At 47.1% G+C, this 21,775-nt stretch overlaps 1 protein-coding gene across 1 annotated transcript in view; it reads left to right on the top strand.

Annotated features, from left to right (window-relative positions):
• The window catches only part of QRICH2 (glutamine rich 2), a 286,519-nt gene extending 265,128 nt beyond the window's left edge, over window positions 1–21,391 (top strand). The window contains exons 11-14 of the mRNA XM_073681194.1: window positions 16,557–16,622; window positions 16,703–16,804; window positions 17,928–18,084; window positions 20,900–21,391. Of these exons, the coding sequence (XP_073537295.1) occupies window positions 16,557–16,622; window positions 16,703–16,804; window positions 17,928–18,084; window positions 20,900–21,037 (463 nt within the window). The 3' untranslated portion in view covers window positions 21,038–21,391. The remainder of the gene's footprint in view (window positions 1–16,556; window positions 16,623–16,702; window positions 16,805–17,927; window positions 18,085–20,899) is intronic.
• Window positions 21,392–21,775: the final 384 nt, after the last annotated feature.

Raw genomic sequence — 21,775 nt, 5'->3', positions numbered from 1 at the left:
CGACCGCTGATACATCCGTCATTGTACCAAGCGACCGCTGATACATCCATCATTGTACCAAGCGACCGCTGATACATCCGTCATTGTACCAAGCGACCTCTGATACATCCGTCATTGTACCAAGCGACCGCTGATACATCCGTCATTGTAGTGAGTGGCCGCTGATACATCTGTCATTGTAGCAAGCGACCGCTGATACAGCCGTCATTGTACCAATCGACCGCTGATACATCCGTCATTGTAGAAAGCGACCGCTGATACATCCGTCATTGTACCAAGCGACCGCTGATACATCCGTCATTGTAGCAAGCAACCGCTGATACATCTGTCATTGTAGCAAGCAACCGCTGATACATCCGTCATTGTAGCAAGCAACCGCTGATACATCCGTCATTGTAGCAAGCAACCGCTGATACATCCGTCATTGTAGCAAGCGACCGCTGATACATCCGTCATTGTACCAAGCGACCGCTGATACATCCGTCATTGTAGCAAGCGACCGCTGATACATCCGTCATTGTAGCAAGCAACCGCTGATACATCCGTCATTGTACCAAGCGACCGCTGATACATCCGTCATTGTACCAAGCGACCGCTGATACATCCGTCATTGTACCAAGCGACCGCTGATACATCCGTCATTGTACCAAGCGACCGCTGATACATCCGTCATTGTACCAAGCGACCGCTGATACAACCGTCATTGTACCAAGTGACCGCTGATACATCCGTCATTGTACCAAGCGACCGCTGATACATCCGTCATTGTAGTAAGTGGCCGCTGATACATCTGTCATTGTAGCAAGCAACCGCTGATACATCTGTCACTGTAGCAAGCAACCGCTGATACAGCCGTCATTGTAGCAAGCAACCGCTGATACATCCGTCATTGTACCAAGCAACCGCTGATACAACCGTCATTGTACCAAGCGACCGCTGATACATCCGTCATTGTACCAAGCGACCGCTGATACAACAGTCATTGTACCAAGTGACCGCTGATACATCCGTCATTGTACCAAGCGACCGCTGATACATCCGTCATTGTAGTAAGTGGCCGCTGATACATCTGTCATTGTAGCAAGCAACCGCTGATACATCTGTCACTGTAGCAAGCAACCGCTGATACATCCGTCATTGTAGCAAGCAACCGCTGATACATCCGTCATTGTACCAAGCAACCGCTGATACATCCGTCATTGTACCAAGCAACCGCTGATACATCCGTCATTGTAGCAAGCAACCGCTGATACAGCCGTCATTGTACCAAGCAACCGCTGATACATCCGTCATTGTACCAAGCAACCGCTGATACATCCGTCATTGTACCAAGCGACCGCTGATACATCCGTCATTGTACCAAGCGACCGCTGATACAACCGTCATTGTACCAAGTGACCGCTGATACATCCGTCATTGTAGTAAGTGGCCGCTGATACATCTGTCATTGTAGCAAGCAACCGCTGATACATCTGTCACTGTAGCAAGCAACCGCTGATACATCCGTCATTGTAGCAAGCAACCGCTGATACATCTGTCATTGTACCAAGCAACCGCTGATACAGCCGTCATTGTAGCAAGCAACCGCTGATACATCCGTCATTGTACCAAGCAACCGCTGATACAACCGTCATTGTACCAAGCGACCGCTGATACATCCGTCATTGTACCAAGCGACCGCTGATACATCCGTCATTGTACCAAGCGACCGCTGATACATCCGTCATTGTACCAAGCGACCGCTGATACAACCGTCATTGTACCAAGTGACCGCTGATACATCCGTCATTGTACCAAGCGACCGCTGATACATCCGTCATTGTAGTAAGTGGCCGCTGATACATCTGTCATTGTAGCAAGCAACCGCTGATACATCTGTCACTGTAGCAAGCAACCGCTGATACAGCCGTCATTGTAGCAAGCAACCGCTGATACATCCGTCATTGTACCAAGCAACCGCTGATACATCCGTCATTGTACCAAGCAACCGCTGATACATCCGTCATTGTAGCAAGCAACCGCTGATACATCCGTCATTGTACCAAGCGACCGCTGATACAACCGTCATTGTACCAAGTGACCGCTGATACATCCGTCATTGTAGCAAGCAACCGCTGATACATCTGTCACTGTAGCAAGCAACCGCTGATACATCTGTCACTGTAGCAAGCAACCGCTGATACATCCGTCATTGTAGCAAGCAACCGCTGATACATCCGTCATTGTAGCAAGCAACCGCTGATACAGCCGTCATTGTACCAAGCAACCGCTGATACATCCGTCATTGTACCAAGCAACCGCTGATACATCCGTCATTGTACCAAGCGACCGCTGATACATCCGTCATTGTACCAAGCGACCGCTGATACAACCGTCATTGTAGTAAGTGGCCGCTGATACATCTGTCATTGTAGCAAGCAACCGCTGATACATCTGTCACTGTAGCAAGCAACCGCTGATACAGCCGTCATTGTAGCAAGCAACCGCTGATACATCCGTCATTGTACCAAGCGACCGCTGATACAACCGTCATTGTACCAAGCGACCGCTGATACATCCGTCATTGTAGTAAGTGGCCGCTGATACATCTGTCATTGTAGCAAGCAACCGCTGATACATCTGTCACTGTAGCAAGCAACCGCTGATACAGCCGTCATTGTACCAAGCAACCGCTGATACATCCGTCATTGTACCAAGCAACCGCTGATACATCTGTCATTGTAGCAAGCAACCGCTGATACATCCGTCATTGTACCAAGCAACCGCTGATACATCCGTCATTGTAGCAAGCAACCGCTGATACATCCGTCATTGTACCAAGCAACCGCTGATACATCCGTCATTGTACCAAGCAACCGCTGATACATCTGTCATTGTAGCAAGCAACCGCTGATACAGCCGTCATTGTACCAAGCAACCGCTGATACATCTGTCATTGTAGCAAGCAACCGCTGATACATCCGTCATTGTAGCAAGCAACCGCTGATACATCTGTCATTGTAGCAAGCAACCGCTGATACATCCGTCATTGTAGCAAGCAACCGCTGATACATCCGTCATTGTACCAAGCAACCGCTGATACATCCGTCATTGTACCAAGCAACCGCTGATACATCCGTCATTGTACCAAGCAACCGCTGATACATCCGTCATTGTACCAAGCGACCGCTGATACATCCGTCATTGTACCAAGCGACCGCTGATACAACCGTCATTGTACCAAGCGACCGCTGATACATCCGTCATTGTACCAAGCGACCGCTGATACATCCGTCATTGTAGTAAGTGGCCGCTGATACATCTGTCATTGTAGCAAGCAACCGCTGATACATCTGTCACTGTAGCAAGCAACTGCTGATACATCCGTCATTGTACCAAGCGACCGCTGATACATCCGTCATTGTACCAAGCGACCGCTGATACATCCGTCATTGTACCAAGCGACCGCTGATACAACCGTCATTGTACCAAGCAACCGCTGATACAACCGTCATTGTACCAAGCGACCGCTGATACAACCGTCATTGTACCAAGCGACCGCTGATACATCCGTCATTGTAGTAAGTGGCCGCTGATACATCTGTCATTGTAGCAAGCAACCGCTGATACATCTGTCACTGTAGCAAGCAACTGCTGATACATCCGTCATTGTACCAAGCGACCGCTGATACATCCGTCATTGTACCAAGCGACCGCTGATACATCCGTCATTGTACCAAGCGACCGCTGATACAACCGTCATTGTACCAAGCGACCGCTGATACATCCGTCATTGTAGTAAGTGGCCGCTGATACAGCCGTCATTGTAGCAAGCAACCGCTGATACATCCGTCATTGTACCAAGCAACCGCTATTACAACCATTATTGTACCAAGCGACCGCTGATACATCCGTCATTGTACCAAGCGACCGCTGATACATCCGTCATTGTACCAAGCGACCGCTGATACATCCGTCATTGTACCAAGCGACCGCTGATACAACCGTCATTGTACCAAGTGACCGCTGATACATCCGTCATTGTAGTAAGTGGCCGCTGATACATCTGTCATTGTAGTAAGTGGCCGCTGATACATCTGTCATTGTAGCAAGCAACCGCTGATACATCTGTCACTGTAGCAAGCAACCGCTGATACAGCCGTGATTGTACCAAGCAACCGCTGATACAACCGTCATTGTACCAAGCGACCGCTGATACATCCGTCATTGTAGTAAGTGGCCGCTGATACATCTGTCATTGTAGCAAGCAACCGCTGATACATCTGTCACTGTAGCAAGCAACCGCTGATACAGCCGTCATTGTAGCAAGCAACCGCTGATACATCCGTCATTGTACCAAGCAACCGCTGATACAACCGTCATTGTACCAAGCGACCGCTGATACATCCGTCATTGTACCAAGCGACCGCTGATACATCCGTCATTGTACCAAGCGACCGCTGATACATCCGTCATTGTACCAAGCGACCGCTGATACAACCGTCATTGTACCAAGCGACCGCTGATACATCCGTCATTGTAGTAAGTGGCCGCTGATACAGCCGTCATTGTAGCAAGCAACCGCTGATACATCCGTCATTGTAGCAAGCAACCGCTGATACATCCGTCATTGTACCAAGCAACCGCTGATACATCCGTCATTGTACCAAGCAACCGCTGATACATCTGTCATTGTAGCAAGCAACCGCTGATACATCCGTCATTGTACCAAGCAACCGCTGATACATCTGTCATTGTAGCAAGCAACCGCTGATACATCCGTCATTGTAGCAAGCAACCGCTGATACATCTGTCATTGTACCAAGCGACCGCTGAAACATCAGTCATTGTACCAAGCGACCGCTGATACATCCGTCATTGTAGCAAGCAACCGCTGATACATCCGTCATTGTACCAAGCAACCGCTGATACATCCGTCATTGTACCAAGCAACCGCTGATACATCCGTCATTGTACCAAGCAACCGCTGATACATCCGTCATTGTACCAAGCAACCGCTGATACATCCGTCATTGTACCAAGCAACCGCTGATACATCCGTCATTGTACCAAGCAACCGCTGATACATCCGTCATTGTACCAAGCGACCGCTGATACATCCGTCATTGTACCAAGCGACCGCTGATACATCCGTCATTGTACCAAGCGACCGCTGATACATCCGTCATTGTACCAAGCGACCGCTGATACAACCGTCATTGTACCAAGTGACCGCTGATACATCCGTCATTGTACCAAGCGACCGCTGATACATCCGTCATTGTAGTAAGTGGCCGCTGATACATCTGTTATTGTAGCAAGCAACCGCTGATACATCTGTCACTGTAGCAAGCAACCGCTGATACAGCCGTCATTGTAGCAAGCAACCGCTGATACATCCGTCATTGTACCAAGCAACCGCTGATACAACCGTCATTGTACCAAGCGACCGCTGATACATCCGTCATTGTACCAAGCGACCGCTGATACATCCGTCATTGTACCAAGCGACCGCTGATACAACCGTCATTGTACCAAGCGACCGCTGATACATCCGTCATTGTAGTAAGTGGCCGCTGATACATCTGTCATTGTAGCAAGCAACCGCTGATACATCTGTCACTGTAGCAAGCAACCGCTGATACAGCCGTCATTGTAGCAAGCAACCGCTGATACATCCGTCATTGTAGCAAGCAACCGCTGATACATCCGTCATTGTACCAAGCAACCGCTGATACATCCGTCATTGTACCAAGCAACCGCTGATACATCCGTCATTGTAGCAAGCAACCGCTGATACAGCCGTCATTGTACCAAGCAACCGCTGATACATCCGTCATTGTAGCAAGCAACCGCTGATACAGCCGTCATTGTACCAAGCAACCGCTGATACAACCGTCATTGTACCAAGCGACCGCTGATACAACCGTCATTGTACCAAGCGACCGCTGATACATCCGTCATTGTAGTAAGTGGCCGCTGATACATCTGTCATTGTAGCAAGCAACCGCTGATACATCTGTCACTGTAGCAAGCAACCGCTGATACAGCCGTCATTGTAGCAAGCAACCGCTGATACATCCGTCATTGTACCAAGCAACCGCTGATACAACCATTATTGTACCAAGCGACCGCTGATACATCCGTCATTGTACCAAGCGACCGCTGATACATCCGTCATTGTACCAAGCGACCGCTGATACATCCGTCATTGTACCAAGCGACCGCTGATACAACCGTCATTGTACCAAGTGACCGCTGATACATCCGTCATTGTAGTAAGTGGCCGCTGATACATCTGTCATTGTAGTAAGTGGCCGCTGATACATCTGTCATTGTAGCAAGCAACCGCTGATACATCTGTCACTGTAGCAAGCAACCGCTGATACAGCCGTGATTGTACCAAGCAACCGCTGATACAACCGTCATTGTACCAAGCGACCGCTGATACAACCGTCATTGTACCAAGCGACCGCTGATACATCCGTCATTGTAGTAAGTGGCCGCTGATACATCTGTCATTGTAGCAAGCAACCGCTGATACATCTGTCACTGTAGCAAGCAACCGCTGATACATCCGTCATTGTAGCAAGCGACCGCTGATACATCCGTCATTGTACCAAGCGACCGCTGATACATCCATCATTGTACCAAGCGACCGCTGATACATCCGTCATTGTACCAAGCGACCGCTGATACATCCATCATTGTACCAAGCGACCGCTGATACATCCGTCATTGTACCAAGCGACCGCTGATACATCCGTCATTGTACCAAGCGACCGCTGATACATCCGTCATTGTACCAAGCGACCGCTGATACATCCATCATTGTACCAAGCGACCGCTGATACATCCGTCATTGTACCAAGCGACCGCTGATACATCCGTCATTGTAGCAAGCGACCGCTGATACAGCAGTCATTGTACCAAGCAACCATTGATACATCTGTCATTGTACCAAGCAACCGCTGATACATCCGTCATTGTAGCAAGCAACCGCTGATACATCTGTCATTGTACCAAGCGACCGCTGATACATCCGTCATTGTACCAAGCGACCGCTGATACAACCGTCATTGTACCAAGTGACCGCTGATACATCCGTCATTGTACCAAGCGACCGCTGATACATCCATCAATGTAGTGAGTGGCTGCTGATACATCCGTCATTGTAGCAAGCGACCGCTGATACATCCGTCATTGTACCAAGCGACCGCTGATACATCTGTCATTGTAGTGAGTGGCCGCTGATACATCCGTCATTGTACCAAGCGACCGCTGATACATCCGTCATTGTACCAAGCGACCGCTGATACATCCGTCATTGTACCAAGCGACCGCTGATACATCCATCATTGTACCAAGCGACCGCTGATACATCCGTCATTGTACCAAGCGACCTCTGATACATCCGTCATTGTACCAAGCGACCGCTGATACATCCGTCATTGTAGTGAGTGGCCGCTGATACATCTGTCATTGTAGCAAGCGACCGCTGATACAGCCGTCATTGTACCAATCGACCGCTGATACATCCGTCATTGTAGAAAGCGACCGCTGATACATCCGTCATTGTACCAAGCGACCGCTGATACATCCGTCATTGTAGCAAGCAACCGCTGATACATCTGTCATTGTAGCAAGCAACCGCTGATACATCCGTCATTGTAGCAAGCAACCGCTGATACATCCGTCATTGTAGCAAGCAACCGCTGATACATCCGTCATTGTAGCAAGCGACCGCTGATACATCCGTCATTGTACCAAGCGACCGCTGATACATCCGTCATTGTAGCAAGCGACCGCTGATACATCCGTCATTGTAGCAAGCGACCGCTGATACATCCGTCATTGTACCAAGCGACCGCTGATACATCCGTCATTGTACCAAGCGACCGCTGATACATCCGTCATTGTACCAAGCGACCGCTGATACATCCGTCATTGTACCAAGCGACCGCTGATACATCCGTCATTGTACCAAGCGACCGCTGATACAACCGTCATTGTACCAAGTGACCGCTGATACATCCGTCATTGTACCAAGCGACCGCTGATACATCCGTCATTGTAGTAAGTGGCCGCTGATACATCTGTCATTGTAGCAAGCAACCGCTGATACATCTGTCACTGTAGCAAGCAACCGCTGATACAGCCGTCATTGTAGCAAGCAACCGCTGATACATCTGTCACTGTAGCAAGCAACCGCTGATACATCCGTCATTGTACCAAGCAACCGCTGATACAACCGTCATTGTACCAAGCGACCGCTGATACATCCGTCATTGTACCAAGCGACCGCTGATACATCCGTCATTGTACCAAGCGACCGCTGATACATCCGTCATTGTACCAAGCGACCGCTGATACAACAGTCATTGTACCAAGTGACCGCTGATACATCCGTCATTGTACCAAGCGACCGCTGATACATCCGTCATTGTAGTAAGTGGCCGCTGATACATCTGTCATTGTAGCAAGCAACCGCTGATACATCTGTCACTGTAGCAAGCAACCGCTGATACATCCGTCATTGTACCAAGCAACCGCTGATACATCCGTCATTGTAGCAAGCAACCGCTGATACATCCGTCATTGTACCAAGCAACCGCTGATACATCCGTCATTGTAGCAAGCAACCGCTGATACAGCCGTCATTGTAGCAAGCAACCGCTGATACAGCCGTCATTGTACCAAGCAACCGCTGATACATCCGTCATTGTACCAAGCGACCGCTGATACATCCGTCATTGTACCAAGCGACCGCTGATACATCCGTCATTGTAGCAAGCAACCGCTGATACATCTGTCACTGTAGCAAGCAACCGCTGATACAGCCGTCATTGTAGCAAGCAACCGCTGATACATCTGTCACTGTAGCAAGCAACCGCTGATACATCCGTCATTGTACCAAGCAACCGCTGATACAACCGTCATTGTACCAAGCGACCGCTGATACATCCGTCATTGTACCAAGCGACCGCTGATACATCCGTCATTGTACCAAGCGACCGCTGATACATCCGTCATTGTACCAAGCGACCGCTGATACAACAGTCATTGTACCAAGTGACCGCTGATACATCCGTCATTGTACCAAGCGACCGCTGATACATCCGTCATTGTAGTAAGTGGCCGCTGATACATCTGTCATTGTAGCAAGCAACCGCTGATACATCTGTCACTGTAGCAAGCAACCGCTGATACATCCGTCATTGTACCAAGCAACCGCTGATACATCCGTCATTGTAGCAAGCAACCGCTGATACATCCGTCATTGTACCAAGCAACCGCTGATACATCCGTCATTGTAGCAAGCAACCGCTGATACAGCCGTCATTGTAGCAAGCAACCGCTGATACAGCCGTCATTGTACCAAGCAACCGCTGATACATCCGTCATTGTACCAAGCGACCGCTGATACATCCGTCATTGTACCAAGCGACCGCTGATACATCCGTCATTGTAGCAAGCAACCGCTGATACATCCGTCATTGTAGCAAGCAACCGCTGATACATCCGTCATTGTAGCAAGCAACCGCTGATACATCCGTCATTGTAGCAAGCAACCGCTGATACATCCGTCATTGTAGCAAGCAACCGCTGATACATCCGTCATTGTACCAAGCGACCGCTGATACATCCGTCATTGTAGCAAGCAACCGCTGATACATCCGTCATTGTAGCAAGCGACCGCTGATACATCCGTCATTGTAGCAAGCAACCGCTGATACATCCGTCATTGTACCAAGCGACCGCTGATACATCCGTCATTGTAGCAAGCAACCGCTGATACATCCGTCATTGTAGCAAGCAACCGCTGATACAGCCGTCATTGTAGCAAGCAACCGCTGATACATCCGTCATTGTAGCAAGCAACCGCTGATACATCCGTCATTGTACCAAGCAACCGCTGATACATCCGTCATTGTACCAAGCAACCGCTGATACATCCGTCATTGTAGCAAGCAACCGCTGATACAGCCGTCATTGTAGCAAGCAACCGCTGATACAGCCGTCATTGTACCAAGCAACCGCTGATACATCCGTCATTGTACCAAGCGACCGCTGATACATCCGTCATTGTACCAAGCGACCGCTGATACAACCGTCATTGTACCAAGTGACCGCTGATACATCCGTCATTGTAGTAAGTGGCCGCTGATACATCTGTCATTGTAGCAAGCAACCGCTGATACATCTGTCACTGTAGCAAGCAACCGCTGATACATCCGTCATTGTAGCTAGCAACCGCTGATACATCTGTCATTGTACCAAGCAACCGCTGATACAGCCGTCATTGTAGCAAGCAACCGCTGATACATCCGTCATTGTACCAAGCAACCGCTGATACAACCGTCATTGTACCAAGCGACCGCTGATACATCCGTCATTGTACCAAGCGACCGCTGATACATCCGTCATTGTACCAAGCGACCGCTGATACATCCGTCATTGTACCAAGCGACCGCTGATACAACCGTCATTGTACCAAGTGACCGCTGATACATCCGTCATTGTACGAAGCGACCGCTGATACATCCGTCATTGTAGTAAGTGGCCGCTGATACATCTGTCATTGTAGCAAGCAACCGCTGATACATCTGTCACTGTAGCAAGCAACCGCTGATACAGCCGTCATTGTAGCAAGCAACCGCTGATACATCCGTCATTGTAGCAAGCAACCGCTGATACATCCGTCATTGTACCAAGCAATCGCTGATACATCCGTCATTGTACCAAGCAACCGCTGATACATCCGTCATTGTAGCAAGCAACCGCTGATACAACCGTCATTGTACCAAGCGACCGCTGATACATCCATCATTGTACCAAGCGACCGCTGATACATCCGTCATTGTACCAAGCGACCGCTGATACATCCGTCATTGTACCAAGCGACCGCTGATACAACCATCATTGTACCAAGTGACCGCTGATACATCCGTCATTGTAGCAAGCAACCGCTGATACATCTGTCACTGTAGCAAGCAACCGCTGATACATCTGTCACTGTAGCAAGCAACCGCTGATACAGCCGTGATTGTACCAAGCAACCGCTGATACAACCGTCATTGTACCAAGCGACCGCTGATACAACCGTCATTGTACCAAGCGACCGCTGATACATCCGTCATTGTAGTAAGTGGCCGCTGATACATCTGTCATTGTAGCAAGCAACCGCTGATACATCTGTCACTGTAGCAAGCAACCGCTGATACAGCCGTCATTGTAGCAAGCAACCGCTGATACATCCGTCATTGTACCAAGCAACCGCTGATACAACCGTCATTGTACCAAGCGACCGCTGATACATCCGTCATTGTACCAAGCGACCGCTGATACATCCGTCATTGTACCAAGCGACCGCTGATACATCCGTCATTGTACCAAGCGACCGCTGATACAACCGTCATTGTACCAAGTGACCGCTTATACATCCGTCATTGTACCAAGCGACCGCTGATACATCCGTCATTGTAGTAAGTGGCCGCTGATACATCTGTCATTGTAGCAAGCAACCGCTGATACATCTGTCACTGTAGCAAGCAACTGCTGATACATCCGTCATTGTACCAAGCGACCGCTGATACATCCGTCATTGTACCAAGCGACCGCTGATACATCCGTCATTGTACCAAGCGACCGCTGATACAACCGTCATTGTACCAAGCGACCGCTGATACATCCGTCATTGTAGTAAGTGGCCGCTGATACAGCCGTCATTGTAGCAAGCAACCGCTGATACATCCGTCATTGTACCAAGCAACCGCTATTACAACCATTATTGTACCAAGCGACCGCTGATACATCCGTCATTGTACCAAGCGACCGCTGATACATCCGTCATTGTACCAAGCGACCGCTGATACATCCGTCATTGTACCAAGCGACCGCTGATACAACCGTCATTGTACCAAGTGACCGCTGATACATCCGTCATTGTAGTAAGTGGCCGCTGATACATCTGTCATTGTAGTAAGTGGCCGCTGATACATCTGTCATTGTAGCAAGCAACCGCTGATACATCTGTCACTGTAGCAAGCAACCGCTGATACAGCCGTGATTGTACCAAGCAACCGCTGATACAACCGTCATTGTACCAAGCGACCGCTGATACATCCGTCATTGTAGTAAGTGGCCGCTGATACATCTGTCATTGTAGCAAGCAACCGCTGATACATCTGTCACTGTAGCAAGCAACCGCTGATACAGCCGTCATTGTAGCAAGCAACCGCTGATACATCCGTCATTGTACCAAGCAACCGCTGATACAACCGTCATTGTACCAAGCGACCGCTGATACATCCGTCATTGTACCAAGCGACCGCTGATACATCCGTCATTGTACCAAGCGACCGCTGATACATCCGTCATTGTACCAAGCGACCGCTGATACAACCGTCATTGTACCAAGCGACCGCTGATACATCCGTCATTGTAGTAAGTGGCCGCTGATACAGCCGTCATTGTAGCAAGCAACCGCTGATACATCCGTCATTGTAGCAAGCAACCGCTGATACATCCGTCATTGTACCAAGCAACCGCTGATACATCCGTCATTGTACCAAGCAACCGCTGATACATCTGTCATTGTAGCAAGCAACCGCTGATACATCCGTCATTGTACCAAGCAACCGCTGATACATCTGTCATTGTAGCAAGCAACCGCTGATACATCTGTCATTGTACCAAGCGACCGCTGATACATCCGTCATTGTACCAAGCAACCGCTGATACATCCGTCATTGTACCAAGCAACCGCTGATACATCCGTCATTGTACCAAGCAACCGCTGATACATCCGTCATTGTACCAAGCAACCGCTGATACATCCGTCATTGTACCAAGCAACCGCTGATACATCCGTCATTGTACCAAGCAACCGCTGATACATCCGTCATTGTACCAAGCAACCGCTGATACATCCGTCATTGTACCAAGCGACCGCTGATACATCCGTCATTGTACCAAGCGACCGCTGATACATCCGTCATTGTACCAAGCGACCGCTGATACATCCGTCATTGTACCAAGCGACCGCTGATACAACCGTCATTGTACCAAGTGACCGCTGATACATCCGTCATTGTACCAAGCGACCGCTGATACATCCGTCATTGTAGTAAGTGGCCGCTGATACATCTGTCATTGTAGCAAGCAACCGCTGATACATCTGTCACTGTAGCAAGCAACCGCTGATACAGCCGTCATTGTAGCAAGCAACCGCTGATACATCCGTCATTGTACCAAGCAACCGCTGATACAACCGTCATTGTACCAAGCGACCGCTGATACATCCGTCATTGTACCAAGCGACCGCTGATACATCCGTCATTGTACCAAGCGACCGCTGATACAACCGTCATTGTACCAAGCGACCGCTGATACATCCGTCATTGTAGTAAGTGGCCGCTGATACATCTGTCATTGTAGCAAGCAACCGCTGATACATCTGTCACTGTAGCAAGCAACCGCTGATACAGCCGTCATTGTAGCAAGCAACCGCTGATACATCCGTCATTGTAGCAAGCAACCGCTGATACATCCGTCATTGTACCAAGCAACCGCTGATACATCCGTCATTGTAGCAAGCAACCGCTGATACAGCCGTCATTGTACCAAGCAACCGCTGATACATCTGTCATTGTAGCAAGCAACCGCTGATACATCCGTCATTGTACCAAGCAACCGCTGATACATCTGTCATTGTAGCAAGCAACCGCTGATACATCCGTCATTGTACCAAGCAACCGCTGATACATCCGTCATTGTACCAAGCAACCGCTGATACATCCGTCATTGTACCAAGCGACCGCTGATACATCCGTCATTGTACCAAGCGACCGCTGATACAACCGTCATTGTACCAAGCGACCGCTGATACATCCGTCATTGTACCAAGCGACCGCTGATACATCCGTCATTGTAGTAAGTGGCCGCTGATACATCTGTCATTGTAGCAAGCAACCGCTGATACATCTGTCACTGTAGCAAGCAACCGCTGATACAGCCGTGATTGTACCAAGCAACCGCTGATACAACCGTCATTGTACCAAGCGACCGCTGATACAACCGTCATTGTACCAAGCGACCGCTGATACATCCGTCATTGTAGTAAGTGGCCGCTGATACATCTGTCATTGTAGCAAGCAACCGCTGATACATCTGTCACTGTAGCAAGCAACCGCTGATACAGCCGTCATTGTAGCAAGCAACCGCTGATACATCCGTCATTGTACCAAGCAACCGCTGATACAACCATTATTGTACCAAGCGACCGCTGATACATCCGTCATTGTACCAAGCGACCGCTGATACATCCGTCATTGTACCAAGCGACCGCTGATACATCCGTCATTGTACCAAGCGACCGCTGATACAACCGTCATTGTACCAAGTGACCGCTGATACATCCGTCATTGTAGTAAGTGGCCGCTGATACATCTGTCATTGTAGTAAGTGGCCGCTGATACATCTGTCATTGTAGCAAGCAACCGCTGATACATCTGTCACTGTAGCAAGCAACCGCTGATACAGCCGTGATTGTACCAAGCAACCGCTGATACAACCGTCATTGTACCAAGCGACCGCTGATACAACCGTCATTGTACCAAGCGACCGCTGATACATCCGTCATTGTAGTAAGTGGCCGCTGATACATCTGTCATTGTAGCAAGCAACCGCTGATACATCTGTCACTGTAGCAAGCAACCGCTGATACAGCCGTCATTGTAGCAAGCAACCGCTGATACATCCGTCATTGTACCAAGCAACCGCTGATACAACCGTCATTGTACCAAGCGACCGCTGATACATCCGTCATTGTACCAAGTGACCGCTGATACATCCGTCATTGTACCAAGCGACCGCTGATACATCCGTCATTGTACCAAGCGACCGCTGATACAACCGTCATTGTACCAAGCGACCGCTGATACATCCGTCATTGTAGTAAGTGGCCGCTGATACAGCCGTCATTGTAGCAAGCAACCGCTGATACATCCGTCATTGTAGCAAGCAACCGCTGATACATCCGTCATTGTACCAAGCAACCGCTGATACATCCGTCATTGTACCAAGCAACCGCTGATACATCTGTCATTGTAGCAAGCAACCGCTGATACATCCGTCATTGTACCAAGCAACCGCTGATACATCTGTCATTGTAGCAAGCAACCGCTGATACATCCGTCATTGTAGCAAGCAACCGCTGATACATCTGTCATTGTACCAAGCGACCGCTGAAACATCAGTCATTGTACCAAGCGACCGCTGATACATCCGTCATTGTAGCAAGCAACCGCTGATACATCCGTCATTGTAGCAAGCAACCGCTGATACATCCGTCATTGTAGCAAGCAACCGCTGATACATCCGTCATTGTACCAAGCAACCGCTGATACATCTGTCATTGTACCAAGCAACCGCTGATACATCCGTCATTGTACCAAGCAACCGCTGATACATCCGTCATTGTACCAAGCAACCGCTGATACATCCGTCATTGTACCAAGCAACCGCTGATACATCCGTCATTGTACCAAGCAACTGCTGATACATCTGTCATTGTAGCAAGCAACCGCTGATACAGCCGTCATTGTACCAAGCAACCGCTGATGCATCTGTCATTGTAGCAAGCAACCGCTGATACATCCGTCATTGTACCAAGCAACCGCTGATACATCTGTCATTGTACCAAGCAACCGCTGATACATCTGTCATTGTAGCAAGCCATCGCTGATACAGCCGTCATTGTACCAAGCAACCGCTGATACATCCGTCCGTGTAGCAAGCAACCGCTGATACATCTGTCATTGTAGCAAGCCATCGCTGATACAGCCGTCATTGTACCAAGCAACCGCTGATACATCCGTCCGTGTAGCAAACAGCCACTCTTGTCAGGGGCGAGTCTGGAGAGCGCGCACGTTCTAACACTGTGCAGGCACTGCTTGAGTCAGTGCGCATGTGCAGTTCAGTTAAGACAGCGCTCGCTGTGGGTAAGCAAGCTCTGTCAGTCAAGCTAAAGGGCCGTGCTAATTGAGTGTTGGACGCTACATGAAGCCCTTAGCCATGTTAAGGTTGCACCGAGGAGCCCTGATTAAATATTAAGTAAAACTGGATAGAAAAACATTAAAATCTACAGTACCGGGATGATTTTTATAGGGGCTTAGTGTCTTATATGACTGTACTATAATTGGAATTTCGGGAGTGACTGACTCCTTTTAAGACATCATACTAATGAAGTCTGACTGGCCAGAATAGGATAAGCAGTGATATAAAGCTGCCAGCAGAGGGCGTCAGTACTTTGTGTCTGGAGTGTCACATAGAAGTTTACTGACATTGCTATTGGCTGGATTTTTTATTTTATTTTATAGATTTTCTAGTTTATATATCAATGAAAGATCGAGTCTATGACACAAAGGCTTCATAACCAAAATTACCGCTTGGGCATAAAACTCTTAAGTATTAACTTTTTGACATATAGATACATACCTTATGCAAACATTAGGCGTACAATCTTGAGTATAAATTAGTGTTTCCCATTCTCTATAATTATCCTTTACATTCAGGCAGCTGATACAAAGATTTCACTGCATCTCCTGTAACCGCATGGTGGACATGGTGGTGCCTGGGCCGTAAGTCTTTTCTTTGATACAGTTAGTATAGATCACTAGTATTGTGTGTTGTTCCTTTCCCTCTATTTCTGGTTTCTCAGGGAAATATTGACCATCCCAAACATTCCTGGCCTACCAGCACGTGGTTCCAGCCGGCCGTACACTGTGTTCGAACTGGACCAAGTCCGTCAGCAGAGCCGAAGGTGGGCAAAAGTGGCACAGAATTAATGGGCAACACTAATAGTTTAAAATGATGTTTTTTTAAAGACTTGGACGACATTTAGGGCAACATTTTCTAAGATCAGAGTTTCAAAAGGGCTCATGATGGGACGATGCCCACGAGGGGATATTTCTATCCATTTTGAGGCCTGAGGAGAAAAGCCAGACCCAGCAATGGCATCTAAGGTGGATTTAGGGATAGACTATCACCAGTTTAGACTCCAGAAGGCAATAATGGTGCAGTCATTGGGTTAAGGAGCTAGAACTTGTTTCCTACTGGAAACATTAGTGAAATTGGTATACTTCGAGGCTGGGTGCGTATTGGAGACAGGAGAGAAATGCAGACTGGTTGAGCAGGAATACTTCTGACGGCAGGTATGAGTCTACGTAATAATGTCAGTGACTATGCGGTTATACTTAGGAACATGTCTTCTGAAGAATAGAAACAGAACAACCCTAACGTCTTAAACATCCTAAGGCCACAACCCCACTATCAGTATTCGATCAGTATTTTTTCTCAGGTGTGGGAGACAAAACCAGGAGTGGGTGATAAATACAGAATTGGTGACTTGTTTCTATTATACCCTTTCTCTGATTGTTCCTCACCTGCTTTTGGCTCTCACTCCTGAGAAAAAATACTGACCGAATACTGACCAAATACTGATAGTGGGGCCGTGGCCTTAAGCTAAGTATACAGCTGAGCCTTCATTCTCACATCTTTCAGTTTTACACCTGTGAATTTTTCTTCCTTGTGCTATCCGTTTTGCCTCCATGTTTTTCTCATCCATCTTTAAAAATGGAAAGAGAGACACATAATTTAGTTTTATCCATTGACTCTAAGCAATGCAAAAAAGCCACCAAGCAGGCCCTAGAGACAGGTAGCAAGGCAGAGCGGGGTCCGCACACTGGTATGGGAGAGTCAGTCATGGACCGTCACACAGCTTTGTTATATAGGTTGTCACCTTGAGACCCCAAGCGTAGATCTCTGTGGACCTCTATGGAGGCTGTGCAGCGGGCAGCCTTTTACCTCTATGGATATTTTGCATGTCTATTACATCTGCATGTATTGATTGAACCTGCTCATTCTATCTTTTTCATTTTCATCAGTGATCGCTTACCACCACTTAGTGATTTCGGATATACATCTAGCTCCCGCAACTGTGGAGGAAGTCACACGCTGACCTTCCCGCAAAGACGTTATTCTAGGCTGCAGGCCAGTACCCCGTGTACTGTGGAAAAGGATGATATTATGGGCGATTTACAGGTAAGAGGGGTGAACCTGAAACATGCAGAAAGCAGGGAAGGTACTGAAAGAGGCAGGAGCCACTGAGAAGACAGTAGTCGAAAATGCTTCTTCTGTAAATTACATGTTCGCTTTATATATTTAGATTTCAGAGTCCTCAGTGGTTGATACCTTTTAATGGTTAACTGAAAAGATGGTAACAAATTGCAAGCTTTCGAGACTACGCAGGTCTCTTCATCAGGCATAGTATACCACAAAATCTGAAGAGTCACATATTTATACACAATAAGACACACAAAAAATGCAATAGGTAAGACAGGTGATGGAAAGCAGAGTTATTATGGAAGAGATAAACAGTTCTGGCTATAAATATTTTAGCAGTTAATAGATAAGGAGTGTGGAGGTTTCATTGTCCTGTGACTAGGTCCAGTGTTGTGATGGCCTCACAGGTCTGAGGAGCACATTCCTTAGTTGATGTAGAATGACATAAATCCATCCATTCATTCCTGCTCTGAAAGTGTTAAAGGTCATCATCAGTTTATATTCTGAGGTTCTTCTTTCTCTTTGAGATTTGAAGTTACCTTTTAATACCAGTAATTTCATATCTTTTATGCTGTGATCAGGGGAACAAAAATGCTTGGCTACAGGCAGATCTATTCTTTTTTCTTTTATTGTGTGGCGATGAGGATTCATCCTTGTCCTATGTTTTTGCCCTGTCTCCCCTACATAAAGACCCCCAGCTGGACATTTGGTACATATAATTAAGTACACTACATTAGATGTGATACAGCTGAACGTACCTGGGATCTTATAGTCCTGATGTGAATTGGGGATCTTTATCTTGTCTGTGGTCATTATAAACGGACAGGTTTTACATTTTTTCTGGTTGCAGGGAAAGGTACCTGTAGCTGGTGGAGATGACAGGGAGCTTCTGACAATGATGCTTCTTAGATTTGGGGGCTGCCTGAAACACAGAAGTGGGGGGTCTGGAAATATGGATTGTAATCGGGCATCTTTTTGTAGTAAGGGTTGTAGTTTCTGTGCAGCTCTCCTTAGCACCTCCAGATTTGGATCGTAGGTGACTACTAGAGGCATCCGGTTGCTTTCTTGTTTGGTTTTGTAATGTAGGAGATGATTCCTTTATATTCTGGTGGCTCTTGTAATCTGGTTCTCAATTGTTCTTGGATGGTAGCCCTGATTCAAAAAGGTCTTTCTGGGGCCACAAAGGTGTTTGTCTCTATCTATCTGGTTGGAACATATCCTATTGTATCTGATGGCTTGGCTGTAGACAATAGAGTTTTTTATGTGTTTTGGATGGAAACTGTCCCATTTAAGGTATGTAGGACGGTCGATTGGCTTCCGGTACAAGGATGTCTCTATTTCATTGTTCTGTAGCTTGATGATGGTGTCCAAAAAGTTAATTTCAGTCCAGGAGTAGTTGAGTGTTAGGTTGATAGTGGGATGAACTCGATTAAAGTGTTCATGGAACGTCTTCAGCTGTTGCTCAGACCCCGTCCAGATGATTAAAATATCGTCAATGTAACTATAGTAGGCCAGAGGCCTGATGGGACATGAGGCCAAAAAGTCACTTTCAAGCTTGGCCATGAAAAGATTTGCGCACTGGATCCAAGAACAATTGAGAACCAGATTACAAGAGCCACCAGAATATCAAGGAATCATCTCCTACATTACAAACGGAAACGTTTTTGCCAGGCTTTTTTTCCAATGCATTGGATGGACATGCTGCTTATTTAAACGCACATGAAAGCCTGTCAGGAAAATTCCTGATCATGTGCACAGATCTTCCAAATTATCATTGGAAATGCGGGGATAAGGATTACGATTTTTGGCCCAATTCTGCGCTGAAAAGATGCACCAAAAACGCACCGTGTGCACATAGACTAATAGTCTATGGGCCATTCACATATCCGATATTTTTCCTCAGACTGAGTGGTCCGCGGAAAATTTCGGAGACATGTCCGACTTTGATTCAAAGGTCAAATCGAAATCAGAAATGCAAATCAATGGGTCCGTGAAAAAAAAAAAATCGGACCGCACTCCGATGACATCCAACTGCAGTCCAATTTTCACGAACTGTCAGAATGAAGAAGGTGGAGAATTTTTTCTTTTATTTCTCCACGTATGAGAAAATCGCATGACACTTGAACCACATTCTGATCAAACTCTGAACAGAATAATCGGCCCTATTTTCTCACGTGAGAAAATTAGACGTCTGAATGAGGCCTTAGCCAGTTTCTTATCAGTCTATGAAGAACACGGCTCTCTCCAATGAGGCCTCCAGAAGCAAATTAGTCTATTACATGTTATGTTGTTGTTTTTTTTCTTACGTATTAATTCTAAATCACCCAAAAAGCACCCACACAATCAACAGACACACTGCATTGGCATTATTTAATACTAAATTGAGAAAAAGATTACATTTAGAGCCCAGTGATAGAATGAGCACATGTTATATCCCGTTGCACCGTACATCTCGGAATATGATGGGTATAGGACAAGATACGGAAGGGCACATATAATACGTAGTGCTGATCAATGCTTGGCGATCCCCAGCTGTACTAATAGACTATATGGAAGAATATAAGAGGCATTTCCCAATAGATCAGCACTTTGATCTTTTGAAATACAGGACCATTCAGTCTGCATGCCATAGTATGTAATGGATCCATATTCCACACGAGTTCCCGGAATAGAACACAGCATTCATAGTTATATGGCCCATTGGGTCAATTAAATGGGCTCTAACTAACGTTTTTTTTTATAATTGTACATAATTAATTCTATGTTGTTTTTTTATTCTACATTTCAATTATAGGGGGAAGTTTTTATTCTGGGCCAGGATGGGCACATCTATCGTGGCAGGAGGGACAAACATTTGCCAACCTTAGAGACTAAAGATGGCAAGGGATCTACTCATCAGAAACTTTGTGACTGTAACTTAAAAGGCGAATAGAATTTGTTTGGCTGTTCTTCAGCCATGGTCTCCGTAATTCATTATGATAAAAAGTAGTCCTCCTAACAATAGCTATTAATAGAGCAGCACAGTGGCTCAGTGGTTAACACTGCAACCTTGCAGCACTGGGGTCCTGGGTTCTAATCCCACCAAGGACACCATCTGCAAGGAGTTTGTATGTTCTCCCTGTGTTTGCATGGGTTTCCTCCAGGTTCTCCAGTTTCCTCCCACACTCCAAAAACATACTGATAGGGAATGTAAATTGTGAGCCCCAATGGGGACAGTGATGATAATGTCTGTAAAGTGCTGTGGAATTAATGGTGCTATATAAGTGAGTGAAATAAATAAATATGAGGCTGGAAGCACACACAGTTGATCCAATTTTTTTTCAGCTAAACCAAATATTGATCTAACAGTTAAGAGTAACAGTCTTTCCTATTCCTATTGAGTTCTCCATAACCCCACCAGAAACTGCAAGTGTGATTCCAGCCTAATGGCCGCTTCAGCATTTTCTGGTCTGGTGATCAATGGTTTCAAGGACTGGATAGTTGCTGCTTATACATTGATGGATTATCCCAGGAATATGCCTTCATTAATAATGCTGAAATAACCCCAACAAATCCAATATTCATTGCTAGCGCTGCTTGAGAAGAAGATTCTGGTTATGTGTCATTGGGTCTGGATATAAGACAGAACACTGGCATAGATGCAATTTTCACTTCTCAGCAATAGAGCCGG

This window comes from Phyllobates terribilis, unplaced genomic scaffold, assembly GCF_046119375.1.
Source record: "Phyllobates terribilis strain yellow unplaced genomic scaffold, ASM4611937v1 Scaffold_5__5_contigs__length_657084704, whole genome shotgun sequence".
In the NCBI taxonomy this organism is placed as follows: domain Eukaryota; kingdom Metazoa; phylum Chordata; class Amphibia; order Anura; family Dendrobatidae; genus Phyllobates; species Phyllobates terribilis.
The sequence above is the reverse complement of the archived record's forward strand: the minus strand, read 5'-3'. Positions and strand labels throughout refer to the sequence as shown.